This window comes from Nipponia nippon, unplaced genomic scaffold (genome assembly GCF_047370975.1).
Source record: "Nipponia nippon isolate SJK-2023a ecotype South Korea unplaced genomic scaffold, ASM4737097v1 scaffold_2, whole genome shotgun sequence".
NCBI lineage: Eukaryota > Metazoa > Chordata > Aves > Pelecaniformes > Threskiornithidae > Nipponia > Nipponia nippon.
In genome coordinates this window covers 67,862,789-67,879,948 of record NW_028262336.1, presented here as the reverse complement: position 1 = coordinate 67,879,948, position 17,160 = coordinate 67,862,789, and the positions used below count along the sequence as shown (strand labels likewise).

Genomic DNA, 17,160 nt, shown 5'->3' with positions numbered 1-17,160 from the left:
TAACACCTGTTCTAAAGGTAGTTATTCTTTTGATGTAATGAGAAATTTTAACTGAGAGGGAAAAAATATTTTCTTGTTTAGAGCAAAGCAAATGCAATATATATATCAGTTATGGATCTCATGTTTAACTCTATTTAAGCTGGCATACCTCCTCCAGAGCAATTCCAGATTTGCACCAGACAGAGCACCTGTCATCTTTGCCATTTTCTCCTTTCCAACAAACCCATTTGCCACCCATTTGGAGAGTTTTATTTTTGGAGATTGTAAGGTTGCTCCAACACAAAGAAAAATCATCAGCAGTTTAAAGGAACGATTAACTAAAATCACTTTATTGTTGCATATCACATTGCAAGTTATTATGTCCAGTGGGTCTGCATTTGCAAAAAAATGCATGTCCCAGCATTCACAAGACAATCACATGAATCAGCTTGGATCCCAGTGGTACATTTGTATTTGAAGATTTTTAATTGGAATTTAGAAGCATGTAAACTCATTTATCATAGCTGCTCTCTACTCCCTGCTGGGGTCTTACGTGGCCAATGCAGGTTTCCCAATCAAACACGAATTTACATATTGATTTGATTTATGTTGAATGCTTGCCTAGGCTTCTTAACATACCCTTGGTTTACTGTGTGCTTTCCCCTTGTATCTTTAAATGAGTATTGTATTGGTAAATAACATGTAGGCTGACAGACTTTTTTTTGATTCAAGAATTGGTAGAAAAGCAATCCTTTCCTGATTTATGCCTTTTTGTAACATAGAAAAAACCAAACATAGCTGTTTGAACCTGAAGGGTCAGGATTTTTTGAAAGGTTGCAGTGTGCCTGTCCTGTAGTTTGGAAAAAACAGATGTGGCATGCATGTTTGGAAGCAGTCAGTGCAGGGGCTTATCAGATGCAAAAAGAAAACAGAGAAAGATTAAGCCATTAAAATGAGTTAGAAACATTTTTGTGGGAAAGATGCATGCCTGTCACAGGTTGAATCAAAATGTGTTGGCATTGCTAATAATCACATACAGTAAGAATTCTTTCCAGAATTACTGAATGAAATTGTGTCTTTAATTTTGAAATGAGAGGTGAGAACTTCCTGATCACTTTTGTCTTTAAAACCAATGATCCGCAGGAGACCCACTGGGGTTTGTGAACTGCTTTTGAGGGCTCTGATAAAGGTAACTGTGAGTCACTTATTGGCTGAAATTTCTTCTGCTTACATTTTTAGGCAGCCTACAAACTGGAAAAGATTAAAAACATGGGGTTTGTTAAGGGCAGTTCCATTTCTAAGATAATTATGATAATTAATCATCAACATTTTACATTTAGTGCATAATTCACTTTAGATCCTGATCAAATTTTAGAAAGGTAAAATCATTGCTGTTCTAGGTTCAACCTCCCCATGGATTCCATGATGGGACCTCAACTTTACTAACAATTTAAAACACTAATGGAAGAGAAACATAATAATACCATAATAATTAATTGTGAGCATCTACTGACAGTTACTTTAAAGCACCAACATTGGCAAATCTATTAAAGAAAATAATTGGCAATACTTCTCTGAAGGAAAAATATGGACTAGCTACCTCATGCAAATGTCTCAGGAGCACAGGTTTATATACTATACATGTCCTTACATTGTGTTGTGATTTAAAAATCTGTTTTCTGTTGTGCTTACATGTCTATATTCAGGAATTTTACTAAAACTTACAGAAGCAACTAAAACCAGAACTGTAATAAAACATGCAGAGCTACGTTTTGTGCAAAGAAAATTATTTGTGTGTCTTAACATCCAAGAATGTAATTAAATACTTCTTTTCATTTTCTAGTGAATAGTAGTAGAAAAATCAATGCAATCACAAATGACCAAAATGACTAGAGTACAACACACATATTTTTTAAAAGGTAAACCCTGCATTTGGTCAGGGAAAGAGCAACATGAAGTGAAATACTCAAAAGAATCTACTAATGCAAATTAATCAATCCCTGTTTGGCAGACAGTTCAATGAGTCCTTTAGCCATAGCTTGATGATTAAGACTGTGTTGCATTGGACACACAAACAGACAATATAAGCTCTTTGTTACTTCTGAATGTTGCAAAACATCCTCTGTAAAGTTATAACATTTGATCTTTTAATGCAGAATGAATTTCCTGAGATTCTAGAGCCAAATCTCTAAACAACTCAAATTAAAGTTAATTTTAAATGGACTTGTTAATCTTTTTATCTGGCATACCTTTTGTCACAAATGATTTAAAAATGTGAAACCTTCAACTTTCCATAATTAAAAACTCACTGAATTTTTTAACTAGCCTAAGGAATAAGACTATAATTAAAATAATTTATTGACTTATAGCAACTCATCTTCATTCTAAGACAAAGCTGAAATCCAGTATGTCTGCTTTAGGCTGTAAAGTGAAATTTAGGCAGAATTTAGAAGCCTAAATCCAGAAGGCAATTTAGGGGCTCTTTCTGCAACAACTATGCAATACTTAAATGTGTATAACTCAGTGGGCAAAATCATGCTCTAAGATTTTCATGGTTGCCAGCATACAACCACAGTGCTCTGTCTCCACTCTCTCTTGTGTGCTAAAACCACAAGGGACTCATTCTGAAGGATTTGCTTTAGCCTACTTATCACACATGGACAGCACAAAGCACAGGAGCCAAAGTTCTTCTTCCTTGCAATCAGAGTCCACCTCGTGTAGCCGCAGTGTCCTCTCAGCATGTGAGAACTCAGTCTCTTCCTTAACCTGAGAGAAGTCAAATCCACATCTTCTGATTTCCTAATGTGCTCTAACCACTAGATAATGGTGAAAGGCCTTCCATGCATGTCCTGATGGAACTGAGCCGTTAGTGCTCTGTCACCAACCAAAATCCCTAGTGCCAGGAGGAGAGCACTTGCTTCTGCAGTCTGACAGTTTGGGCTGTGAGGTGGGAGGAATGAATCCTGGGATCTCTTTCCTGGGCTGCTCATTACAAATTTATTCATTTTGTTCATCTTGCCATATTTTGCAGTGGAAAATATGGATCTTCTTTAACTGCTTCAAGCCATTGCAGTTTCCAGTGAATAGCTCTGGTAACTCCACATGCTCTTCTCTTGTGCATTACTGTCTTTGACACTTCAGCTTTTCTTCTTTGCTCAGTAAAGACTCTGGACACCAAACACAGGGATGGTGTTTCCACCAGATGGCAGGGCTGTTAAATGATAGGTATTCAAATGCTATATGTTTTTGTGGGTCTAGCCCAAATGCTATGTTGCCCATGTCTGATTGACCATTGACTTTGAGTAGGAAAATCCTGGTCTACAGTTGGTACCATCTCTACCCCTTAATGTTTGAAGTTGTTTGTTCAGTGTTCGTTGTAAAGATCAGTAGTCTTAAAGTAATTACTTCCTACACACCTCATTTACCCTTCACAAAATACCTGTTTGAGATATAGAATAATAATGAAGAAACACAGCTTGCTGTTTTACATTGTGCTTCATGTAAAATTATTCAGCAAATCTTTTCTATAATGAATATGTATAATAAATCTTTAGGTTGTCACAGGTCTAATCATGAATGGAAAAGGGAAAAGATATCATGTTATTCAAATAGATCTAATTAAATTAATTGATTCATTTAAAGCTCTGCCATTTCCTCGTGCATTTTCCCCCATTTCATTTCCACTGCATTTCCACCGCATTTCCACAGCATGTCCCTCATCCAGGTTGAAATATAAACTTTTTCCATCTTACTTGCCAGATCAATCTCATAATGAATAAAGATTTGAGATATTTTTCCATCCTTGCTTAAAAGATACAATAAAAAATGTACACTTATTTGTGGACTGGACCAACATTTATCCACTGGAAAATGAGCTGTATAGTGAAACGGCTGACCTAACATTAATTTACAGCTTGCATAAGCAGAGTTGGGATAATAAAGCTTCTTCAGTGCCTATAAGCTATAAATAGGATGCATTTGTCAATTGCCTTGCCCAGGCAAATTGTACTTGCTTTTCACCCTGCACCTGTGTGCCTTTATGTTTCTTAGAATAGCAGTGGCGTTGTCTCTATTCAAATACTTTGTCCATCTTTCAAAACTGAAAATTCCTTCATACTTCATTAGAGTCATGCTATCAAACTTTTGTCACTTGAGCGCATCCAATAACACAGAGCTTCACAATTTCTGTTTTCTTATAAGTATAGTTAACCACCAGTGTTCAGGCATGTCTTTGATTATTTATCTCTGAAACTCTTTCATATGAAACTCTTGAAATGACAGTCTAACACAGCTTGCTTTTTTGTATATTCCAGCACCTCTCTGAGAAGCATGCCTAATACAGGTTCATGAAATGCCTAAAATTAAGATGCAAACAAGGTGTCTAAACTGGGAAGACTGGATTCCAATCTACCTGTTTTCTAAACTGTGTTATGCCCATAATTTAAAGCCACAAAAATCTATAGAAATAGGCCACAGTAAGCCGCCATGCCTCCCAAACTATAAGCCTGTTCTATAGGATAAAACTGCCTGACCTGTCTTTCTTGATAAATCATTTCCAATTACAAACTTTTCATTTGTCTTCTAATCTTTCCTACCCACACTGAAAAAAAAAAAGAAAAAAAAAAAGTTAATGTGTTTTGATACACAAGAAGTCTCTGATATCCCTCTAACAATATCTCTTGAACATTTCATTTTCCTTTGAGTCGCTGAGATGCCCTGTTGCATTTTGTGTAAACATAAAAGCAAAGAGGTTTTTGATTTCATAGTGGTGTGCAATTGGGATCGCACCAAAATATACTTTAATGAAGTCTTTCAAACACTTTCCATTTTTCTTCATTTTTTCTTAAAAATGCAGAATTTACAACTGTACTTGATATTATAATACCTTTTATTAAGATTTAGGTTAATAAAGTATCTTTGAAGTATCAACCAACCAGAAATTAAGCAGATTCCCCATCAATCTTCAGGCATCTCCATGTAAGGGCTCATTCCTTCTCTGACAGTGCATGTGAAAGGTCTGACTTGCACAGGACACATTTGAAGCAGCAGTGTAAAGCCTGTGTAAGCGTCTGTACCCAGGTACCTGCTGTTCCATGAAGGAACAGCAGGAGCCACAGGCAATAGCAGTGTCTTCTACCCAGGGAACCTCATTGCCCATGAGTGACAAAAATGGCCTTCATGTCACTCAGGCCTCCTTGCAACCAGAACCAACCACATGCGTAGTGTCTCATGAGCATTTAAGGGCACTGCACATCAATTCCTTTATCATGGTAACTAACATGCAGCCGTCTCTCATTATGACAAGGAGTATAAATGCAACCTTGACAAGAGTAGCCATACTTCTCATCTGAGCCCTTTGTGTGAGGTGAAATACGAGCATTTTAGTCATGTCATAGGTGCCTCTTATACATACCCCTGTGGGGTCCTTAAGAAGGAAGGTAGCAAGGTAAGAGCCATGGGCCGTTAGCTGTTATGGTGGGTTTGGTTCACACTCCCTAGATAGGCCCCTTCTGCTACAGAATACCCCCAAGCAAATTGCTCTCAGTACCTGCTCTAGGTGCTGCTGTACTGCATCGGTGCTAAGTAGGTCTTAAAGGACGGTGAGATGGACTTCATAGCTTCATGGACTTGTGCTGTCGTGAGGGCTTCAAACTGACTTGAACAAAATAAATAATCATTGGAACAGAAAACTTAAATGGGAGGGAACAGTTTCTCCTAGGTGGACTATGAATCTAATACAGAACTGGTTGGCTACTTCAAGATGAATTTATAAATAGTTTCAGGCCAACTGAAACTACATTTTAAGTTGTTAATGTATTCTCTGGAGGAAGACAAGGGCCAGCCCCTTGTTCTAAGGGTAACACCTACCTACCATAAGTAGCATTACTAATTCTAAGCAGCAAAACAGGTTATAGTTTCTTGGCTATGGCTATTTGGGTATTTACATTTAGGGGCAAAACCTACTCCTGCAGCTGCTATTTGCTCTGTGTAAAGGAGTATTTTGTGAATACAACAGTACTATATGACAACAGTTTTAAGACCAAGTTGTTAGAAATATGGACTACTCATCACTGTAGGCAGTCTGTTTTGTGTGTTTCAGAGGATTGTGTTCATGTACCTTTGCTGACATAGGGGAGTTTTTCCATTCGTTTCATTTTTGGCACCTGCTTCATACAACTACAGTTCCAAGACTTTCAGACATGAGACTGAAATAAGGCAATTCTAAATCATTCATTTTCTTTAGTTGCAGAGTAAAGAATGGTAAATGGGGAGCGGGGACAGCAAGTTAAGCACAAAGTTTTAAACCCTTTCGGAGGACAAGGTTGCTTCAAATCATTAACAGTGGTGTTTGATCTGTTTTCTTTCAGCTGTAGTACAAATGAGAGCAGCTTTCCCTCAGCAAAAGCGTAGAACTTGAGTGTTTACCCACATGCATCTATTTATTTCGTTAATTGTAACTATTAGAATGGGAGCACTCACAGCCACTCACCATCTAAAATGCCTAAGCCAGGGCACACTGTAGCAGTCTCAGGATTTCTGTTCATCATCCCACTAGAATGCGTGGATAAGCTTATAATGCTCCATGGTGCCCTTTGCAAATAATGGATGGAGAGCAGAAGGTGGTTCCCTCCTCACATGGGGCTTGGCAATATAAAACACCTCTCCTGAGTTCAAGGGAAGATTATTTTGCTGGAAGTCATTATTGTTTATACGTTATTATACATTTCACTGAGCTCTTTACAAAGGAGATAAGAAACAGGACCTGAATCTGCCCTGCCCACAGGTTTACATCCATGATAAAAGAGGATCCTGTGTGAAGTATCATTCAATATGGATGTTGCAGTTTTACACTGCCAGGAGAATTAACTTTATCCACCTTTTTTATTATTATTATTTCCTTCTCACTAACAGGTTATTCATCAGCTTAGACTTTCAGAGAATGAGAGTGTGGCTCTGCAAGAGCTTCTAGATTGGAGGAGAAAGCTGTGTGAAGAGAGAGAAGACTGGCAGCAAATCTTGCACAACACTGAGCAAAGAATCACAGCCCCACCTCCACCCCCTTGTAAAAAGCCAACGCTGCTGAAGAAGGTAGAAGATACCTCCTGCAACAGACTCTCTTCGGGCATATGGGATACCACCATGTGATTCAGATGTGTGTGTTTGCAGACTGCTAGGAATTAAACCACCTAATGACTTCAATCTGCACAATCAGCAAGTTGTCTTCCCTTCACAAAGTGTGCAGGGATTTTTTATAAGCACTCATTCAAGAGCACAGGATGGAGGAGCTATTTAGATCTGTCGTGTGTGCGTGTACATGTGTGTTTGTTCTTTTCATATATATACACATACGCATATATGTGTGCATCTGTGAGTATATATATGTATGTGTGTGTATATATATGGAGACAAACTGCACTATAAGTACTTAGTTTAAAAGTACAAGGCAGTCACTTAGAGCTCTCCCATGGACATGAAGAAACTATGTTAAGCAAATGATGATGGGGAGAAGTGACTGACAGGCATTTTAGAGAGATCAGGAAAGTCTGTGTGCACACTGTACAGCTGTTTTATATAGTACAAAAGTATGATGTTTCTTGTTCCCTAATGAATGTTTTTATTATATTACATGTATACATATACATATTTCTTTGTAGATGTCTGTGTTCTATTGGCGTTGCGAACCTGAAGATTATTTACATGTTTATTACTGGTGTTTTATAACTTTATGCAATTGGTGCTGTCGTTCTTTCTTCAAAATACAGGTAATAAATTCAGTACTCACATTTTTCTTTCATAGTTTATCTTTAACAACATACCAAACAGTTTCAACACTGTGTTGTTTTTTCAGAACTGGCAATAACCTTCCTAAAATCCAATCCTGAAATTCTCGCAAAGCTCCTATATACAGGTGTGATTTGCTGCTGTTCACAGTCATGAATGAGAGAGCATGACTTCTTTTCAGTGGACCTGCATTTCTGAATGTGTGAACTGTGAATTCTGCAGTTACACCTCAAATCTCATTTCATTCTGGGTTATGTAAAATAATGAGGCACTCAGATTATAAGTATGGTTTGAAATTCATACCTGATTATGCGTAAGGTCAGGTGTCAGTGGAAAGATACATAACGGTAATGAGGTATGAAAATAGGGCTGTGATTTACTGTTACAAGCCAGAAGGCTTTATGGAGATGGGTATATCAAAGGATTATGTCCTTATGGTGGTACAGTGATGCATTTATACCTCAAATTTCAAGTAATGAAATGGTTTCAGAAATTGGAGCATTCTAGTTGGCGAACATGAGTTCTGAGCAGTAATGTTAATTTATGAAAAACATGCTGCTGGAAACTTGTTAGCTACTGCTCAGCAGTCTTTGAAATACTGCTTTGCCACTAAAAGGTGTAATTTGTATATATACATGGGTATTTTGTCAGGGGCCACTTATTTTAAGTTCTTGGAGTATGTAGAGTCAGTGCGAAACACTCTTCTTGGCTGTTTGCCCCATTCCTATTGGGATCCAGGAAAAAGTGCTTTTAATTTTGCAAGTGGATGTAAAAGTAATATTTTCAAATGTAAGCTAGGTTTAAAAAGGTGAGCTCACCCTTGGTTGAAAGTTTTTGGGAAAGGAGAAAAACCTGCTTAGAGATGTAGGTTTTTCCATCGTGTTTGACAGAAGCTTCAAGAAGGCTGAATGGCAAAAAGCAATCACATACTTGCTTGTTTGTTTTAACAGGGAAGCAGCAAAACTCAAGTTGTTCCCAAGAGTATCATCAAGCTGTAGGCAGAATTAAGCACCTTTAAAACATTATTAAAACAGACTTTTTGAGTGAACAAGGAAGGGAAGACAACAGGTTAGCTCAGAATTTTACCTTGTTACCACTGTTAGCTTCACAGAAGTCCTCTCTGCAAGATTACCCATTTCTATTTCATGAAGAAGCAGGGACTCTAGACTCTGAATCTTACCTTCAGCGGATGTAAATGGCCATTGATCATGACTCTGCCCAGGAGGGGCAGATGACCACTGTGAGGTTATGCAGAAAACAACTCTCACCCACTAAACAATTATGTCAGAACGAGGCTTTGCCTGGAAGAATTGAGGTTTCTGCCTTTTCGCTCAGATAACCAGGGACACACAGAGATCCCTGTGTGAGAGCGAAATGAAATGGCTCCAGAACTGGATGCAAGAGAGCTAATTAACCTGACCTTGCAACTACATTGCTTCCAGGGTGCAAGTTGCTATCCCTACATGGCACAGCATTGCTATACATAGCCATTAACAACATCTACCCAGCTAGCTTAGCCATCCTGAACACCTCACTGCACTGAGACATGCAGACATGCCCTCAGGCTCATCGTTCCTCAAACGGGCCTGGCAAACAGCCCTCTCATAAACTCTATCATACTGCTAACTCTAATGCCCACTAGCTGGCTTCGTGACTGGTAGCAATCAATTTACAGCAGCCTGGATGTTTAGGGCAAGCTGTAAAAACTGACTGAGAAGCCAGTTTAGGTCATGCCAAGATCCCAGCTGTAGCAGTGAACTTGCTACCAGTCACCGACCTAGCTGTTTGTAAGGTGAGCTTGTGTATCTCCAGACGACACTGTTGTCATTGCTGCTCTTGCAATGCGAGAATACCCAGAAGGGAGAGAATACATTCGTCAAGTGGAGTTTAAAATGGAGTTTAAAATGGGAAAGAGTAAAAATGCACATTATACTATTTGCAATCCCTACTAAAAGTTGTCTTAGAGCAGTGATCAGCCGCAGGAGCCCAAATGGGGTTAAGGAACCTTTTTGCTACTCTTTCAAAGTATTGTGCTCTATTACGGCAGTATGAACCAAGTGTGGAAAAAAGGTGTGTAGATTTTCTAGTAGTTTCATCAATACAGTTACACAGGAGAAGCCAGTACAAACCTGATTCAGGCAATTTGATTCTCCAGACAGAGGGCAAAGCAGATTATTCACCCCCTGTGCAGAAGGTCTTTGTTCTATTTTTTGCAAACTTGGGTAAGACATATATTTTCTGGGGCTCTTCCTTAAAGCATGTAACCACAGTGCAATATGACAAACTAAATAGCAGAAGATATAAGACTTTTTTTTTTTCAATTTTGTTATTCATTCCAGGTTATGTAATGGTTAACTTTTTACTTGGGAAGATTTTTTTAGGATATTTCATTAAATTATAGTACTATAGGAATAAAGTATTTGTGTTAAAACATGTTTTAAATATTTCTCTAATGGCAGTAAGACACTCCAGAGTGTGACTTATGATGTCATAATTCACACCTAGTGTGTTCATTGGTCCCTTGGCCTTTGGCCTCATGCCTAACAATGCAGTTGGTAGGGAATTATTATACCATAATTCACACCCTACTGTGTCTTATTGCTTAAATACCCATACCCCCAGAGGTGTCTTAAAACTACCATTAAAGTTTATATTGTGTATCAAAATGTGTTTACAGGGCTGGGAAAATATACTATTGACATTTTGAAATGTTGAGAAGTAGTTTTAGCAGAACTGTACAGTGCTCGTAAATTAATCTCCCCAGTGGAGTATGCACCAGCCAGTTATAGTATTTCTTGAGTATATGAAGTCCTCTCTTGCACATTAAAAAATAGCTTAGACAAAAAAAAAAAGCCTTATGAATTTAATATTCTAAAGGGAAAGATTAAACTCTATGAGCATGCTAATGCCCTTAATATCCAATGAACAATCTAAAATATATTTATATTTGCAATAAAGCAATTTCAGGAAGCTGGGGTTATCATCAGATAATCACTCCTCCACATTGTGCCTTATTGCTTAATTTTTAATATGTGAAACAAACAGAACTTCTAACAAATCAGCCTGTCCTTCAGTATAAGGTAAGAAGAATGAGAAGTGTTTTACACTTGGTCTTAAAGCCAAGGGAATTCTAAAACCATATTAAACCACAATAAAAGAAAAACAACAGCTGTTGGCATGAGAAATGTTTAAAGCTTGTAAACCTTACTTGTTACTCCTGAAATAGCACTTGGTGGTTTTTAGTTGCTGTAGTTACATTCCTATTGCAGATTATAAGCAAAACTTTGCTTTTAAAAACTGATTTAGACGTTCAGAGAAATACATGCACCGATATTTTACAAAAGATCTGTGTACAGCATGAAGTGATAAGCCTTTTAAAAATTTGTATTGTTTACAAAACAATAGTATGATTGTTGAATAAGTGAATTACATTTCCCTTTTTGCCAGTGATCCTTTTTATTCCTTCTAAAAGGTTGACTTATTTTCATTAATAACTTTATTATATTGCAGATCCTTTGTGTGTGGGACAAAGAATTTCATTAACTTGCTAAGAAAGCGTAATAGATTGTAGCATAGTTCTAAAGTGATAGTAATAGCCATTTTCATTGTAGTTTTTAATTCTGCTTTATAGTATTGAGATCCCTAGTAATCCCGTTATTCTTATCTCTATAAAGCCTGCTAATATCTGAAATGCTCATATCTGAAATGCTCTGAGGAATCTAAAATAAGTTTTGCCATTCGCTTGTTAAATAATAAATGTAATTAAACTCTGTACAAGTCAGTTTTCCAGAATGGTAGTAAACATTTCATGGCTTTGTGTTCTAAATATACAGTTTTTAAAAAGAAAACACCACCTGAGCATAACTATTTGACAGTATCTGAACAAAACAGAAGGGTGTATAAGGAAATGCTTTTCTTCCAGTTTTGCTGTTCTCTGTATACTCAGGATTTTCATTTTGAGAAGAAATAAATAAATCCCAGTGCTGGCTTATTCTGTGGCTGTGAGAATTAGATCATTAGCAAAGACTGCCTGTCCTTCCACCTGTGGTTTGGCCATTTCCCTGACCATATGAATGTATGCTGGATCTGGCTGAATCATGGATTTTGCTGTGAAGTGTTTTAGGCAAAAATTTTGTCAAGTCATGATTTGACTTATTGAGGATTTATTACAGTAGAGAAAAAAAAATAAATCTGGAATTAGCTAGAAGTATTTAATTCAACCTTAAGTAACTTGTTTTGGTTCTTATATATGTGAATAAAATCCCCTCTTAGCCCCTTCTTATTTCCTTTCCTGTCAACTTAGGTTACTTTTCAAACAAACTTTTATAATGAAAAAAAAAAGTGGTTAAGTGACATTACAGCATAACATTTAGGTTTAATTTTTTTTAAATTAAACATTTTCCTTTAAAAATACTGAAATAGAATATCTCAATATTTTCAACGTTTTTCACCTTTTCTTTTCCAGCTGAAATTGTTTGTTTGATGCAGTCTGAATTTACACATCATTTCAACTCTTCACAGACATACTTTTTCATAAACCCAGTCTTCTCTGAAAAGACCATGCTAATGAATATTTGTTTTGAGATGCAGGAGAACTGCTGAGGTCCTTAGAAGCATCAACAGGGACAATTTGACAAGCACAGGTATATTGCCATCATAGCAATGTTCATGTGACAGCTATTAGTTAATGCTTGTGCCCTCTCTGTTTTTATCTGGGCTCTAGGCCCTTCTCAGTCTACATGGATATGTAGTCACCTGTCTCCTGATATTCGTTAGACTACAGAAAGAAAAGTGCTGAATCTGTCATACACTCCCAAAGAAAGGGGAGAAATGTGCTCCAGGCTCTTCCTCATTACTGCTTAATATAAGTTACTGAAATATTTCTGAAAATGGGAATTGGAATGCACCTTTCTCACTGTCCAGATGTGAACAAACCACTAGGCTAGAAAGCTGTGGCAATGAAATAGCCACAGCTATTAAATGAACAGTTATGGAGGTATAGCTCCTCTATCTCACAACATAGTATAACTTGACCATAATAGAGTGGCCTGAGCCTCACAAATTAGACAGGCGAGGGAATGTCTAGTGTTTAAGTGTAACAGGACTAGGACAGGAGATCAGTCATCTGTGGATGGGTAAATTTGAGTAAGTGTTTGGAAAACTCCAGACATTATGACCTTCCTCATGGTTCTGAACAGCAACCCGAAGCCATAAATGCAGTGTTGGATTTCAAAAGAACCTGATGTCTAGATTTTGTCTAAATCCTTGTTTTATGAATCTAGTTCCAATCAGTTTGCACAGTTAAGAATATCTTCAATAAAAATTACTCCTCTAAAAATCTTCATTTATTATATTTTAGTAATTGGATTACTAAAATTATGTCTTCAAGTCTAGAATTTGCTGATATAGCTCCCATGTCTGTAATATGAACTTAAGAGTTTAAAAAAAAATGTAAAAAGGACAATATGAAACTAAGTGCATTTGAAACATATCTTATGGGTCTGTGCTGAGATCTGGACTCCCTGAGCCTTAGACTTACCATAAGTAACATGCTAGATGCCACATCATCAAAGGTCAAGACAGCAACCCAAAAGTAGCTCTCAAAGTTTAAAGACTTTCTTCTGGCTTGATTTTCTGTCCTACATAATCCCCAAGTCCTCATCAAGCATGAGCAGTTACCAAGGTCAGACAAGATGCAGCTTGTAAAACTTGCATCTTTTGTTTCCTGAGGGTGCAACATCTAGACCTCAGCTTCTCTGAGGTGGGAAAGGCGTTCTGTTTAGTTGATCAAAGGCACAATGATGGATGCCTGAGATATCTCATGTAGATGTGCTTACTTTTCTATACCAGATATCATTCCCTTAAACTTTCTGCAGAAGGCTTATTTGTTCAACAGAGACATTGATTTGTAGCTGGGGAATGTGTGTCTAGTTTAGGTCCACGATTTTACAAAGATCTTCAGTTAAATTCAGGATTTCAGGATTTGACCCTGGCTGATTTTTAAGGCCTACAGATGATTTACTTACTTCTGTATATGTACAAAAGTCCTGCTTGAATACCCAAATAAGCTCTGCCAATGCAAAAAAAAAAAAAAAAAAAAAAGCAATGACTCATGGAAAATCTATAGATCTAGTCTTTTATTTAATCCCTGTAGAGGAATAAAAGGCCAGGTGAGGATTTGGATCCCGTAAGGAAGTTAACACAAGACCTGCCTTTTAGGTGCCTTGTCCCTGGAAAAGCATATAGGATTGAGCTGGGTTTCCACACTGCCTGCTCTGTTCTTCCATTTCTGACTTCATCTGACTTATTTCTCATGGTGGAAGAAGCACTGTAGTTCAGGGAGAAAAGGAGAGGACCTCAGCAGCCTGGAACCCCTGTGCATTATAATGGACATATCTCTGCACACAGGAGGAGGTGGAGGGAACAGAGACTCCATCTTCCCAGCAAGTTTGAGAATTTCTGAGCCAGCACAGTAGATTTTCTCAAAGTTCCCAAACCTCCATGCTCCTTACCTGCTAAAGCACTGGGGCACTGTGTTTAAGAGAAGTGATGCCTGACCTTTAAGAATGAGAGTACAGGCATGTATCAAGGTGAATGTTCTTGAAAATACTCCCAGGTAAAAGTAAAGGCCTAGGCAAGGACAAAAAAAGACTTGAGGTGAACAAATAACTGCCCAGGATTACGCTCACTGTTAGCAATTGTTATCCAGAACTTGTGGAGGATTTGGAAGATCATAAAGATTAAAAACATTGCAGGGGGAGGGAAGAAACCAGGCTTCTAGTAAGCTAGTCAGCTTTATTTGTTTTGTTTTATTTTATTGCATTCTATGGAGTTCCCAGAAACAGTATGTATCATTCCACCACATTTTCTTCTTTAATAAGGTAACTGAACTGGCAGAGAGCATCAAAAGCCTTATTAATGTTAAGGGAGAACTCAGGTACCAGATTGGTTTTTTCCCTATGTCCTGTCACATCCTTTAAATAAGCTGAGGAAATGAGGGCTGTCATAGAGAAATTTAAGTTGGAGAGGACATCTGGAGGATTAGTTCTCTGAGTTTCTCTGTGGCTGCACTTCTGTTTGCAGAGGTCAGTATGGGGCTGGCTTTCTTTGCCACAAAAGGCAGGGAAAAAATCAGTTTTGGAAGACCATGTTTAGGAACTGAGTAGACTGATGGAGTCTGCGTGTAACGTGCTGAGTTGGTGAGTTGTGGCACACAGCACTCCACATGAAGCTATTGTATTGTCATAGTTGTGGTATCACACAGATACATGCTTTGTGAATGTGTGTGTGTGAGTGTGTATCTTTCTCTCGTTGTCTGTGTTTGTAAATTTAACATGTGCTCCTTGGTAGTATGCCTACAAATAAACCCCTTATAGGAACATTGGGATTCTCAATTCAACCTTGACAAAGAGTCTGCAGATGCTATTGCATTATATGCCTTCATGGCGTTAGAAATGTCCTCCCTTCCCTGTACAACCCATGCATGATAGCTCTGAAACCTGTTATTTGAAGAAATAATACTTCCCAAGTCCCCCTCTGCTTTTTATACAAGGAAATAAAAAGTAGGTTGGAGTTCTGTGAGGAAATAAAGCAAGATTTAGCTCCATTTGGGTACAATCAGAGAATATATTTAAGGTACCACTGGACAAGGAAGCTTCACAAGACCATGACAGCTGAAAATGAGGAAATGAGTGATTTTGTCTCTCCCTTTCCGTGTTGCTTTGCTTAGAGGTACAAGATTTTTTGTTAATATATTTAAGTTATAAATAATGACATACTTACATTATGTTATGGCAATGAAAAATGTCTTGAAATCACCAAGGGCCAGGAGTCATCTTTTTACTCCAGATACTGCTATTACAAGATCCGTTTTGCTTTGTTGCAACCTTGACATGAAGATACCATCTTTAAAATATGATAAGATAAACCTCTGTAATCATTCAGCTTTCAAGGTCTGTGAGAGTGCTAGCTAAGGGTGAGCTGTGATAGCTCTCTAGCAGGTGATGAAGCCATGTACTCATTTCCCCACAGAATTTCAAACTGCCAACAAGTTATAGCAAGTGCTCACTTAGTTTCAGCATTGAATATTGTCCCAAATATAGAAGACAAAAGACATGCTGCTACTTTCGTAAAAGTTCTTCTGAATTATAAATGGTTACTTAATAGATATGAGAATGTCTCTCACCTTTACTGAGATTAGTTAGTCTTGAAGAGGCTACTTCACTATCAGAAACAAGTGGGAACCACCACAGAAAATCTTTCCCACAGCTTGTCGGGGTCAAGTGACTAGCTCTGAGAACTCATTATGGCCTCTAATAAAAGCACAGTTCTTGCTTCTAATCACAGAACCTAGTTCTGCACAATTCCTAATTTAAACACATGTAAACACAGAGAGGGATATATACCCCACAAGTTACGACCCAACAGCACTTGCAGCCAGAAGGGGTCAATCAGACACATGGAAGTTTCTGATTTCAATCTGATCATTGACCTCCAGAGTAGAAAACATTATGCAAAGTGTGCCCTGAAAACTTATGTAGACAAGATGTTTGTGATTTTGGAAGTTTCCCTTTTTCCCCTGATTACAAAGTAAGAGTCAGTAAAATAATCCAGTTTAAGACATCAAACATTAAAATGTAGTGAAGTGCAAATGTGAAGTGGTGAGCAATCAGGTTCAGCACAAACAAAGATTCAGTGGAAGTCATGAGTGTTTTTGCTGCAGGTTGTGCAAGATGGGGCTGAAAATTGCTGCTGAAGGATAGTTTGGTTCTGAGAGCTGACAAGAACATTCTTATTTAATAGATCTGGTCATTCCATGTATTTAGCTTTATGTGCTCTTTTTAATGACAAAAAACTGTTTAGCTACTTTTCGTACTCCTGAACAGTCAACACATAAAGAAATAGCAGTGTATTCATTTTTCGCGTTGTGCTTCATCATTTCACTTCAGCTCAGTTGGATCATTGAGACTTTTTGCAGTGGGAATGAAGGCAGTTGCTGATCAACAATTTATTCTTCAAAAATTTAGGTCTGCATGTGTTCAGTTAGGTAGGCTTAGTTGTCTCCATGCTTGTGAAAAACATTCCTTTTATTTATCAATAATTTGATGCAAGACAACTTGCTTCTCTCACTTGACTCTGATCTCCTAGCCAGGTGGAACTACTCCTACTTTTACTGTGCTGTTCCTAGTGTAAAGTAAGGCATCTGCTAACAGTATTTTTGAGGCATCTATTGAACACGCTTGGTGCTTCAGATTCTTTTTCAATATAACAGGCATAATTTCTGTAGCAACATTAGTAACATTAGTAAATTCACAGCTCTGTGAATGTTAATGTAATAAACTCTTAGTACACATTATGGTCCTAAGCATTGTGGTTAGAATGAAATCTCTTTCCCAGCCA

The 17,160-nt window shown here is 37.7% G+C and overlaps 1 protein-coding gene across 1 annotated transcript in view; it reads left to right on the top strand.

Annotated features, from left to right (window-relative positions):
• Positions 1 to 8,316, top strand: part of MYO16 (myosin XVI) — a 399,305-nt gene extending 390,989 nt beyond the window's left edge. Inside the window, exon 35 of the mRNA XM_087757041.1 lies at positions 6,892 to 8,316. Within this exon, the coding sequence (XP_087613167.1) occupies positions 6,892 to 7,125 (234 nt within the window). The 3' untranslated portion in view covers positions 7,126 to 8,316. The remainder of the gene's footprint in view (positions 1 to 6,891) is intronic.
• Positions 8,317 to 17,160: the final 8,844 nt, after the last annotated feature.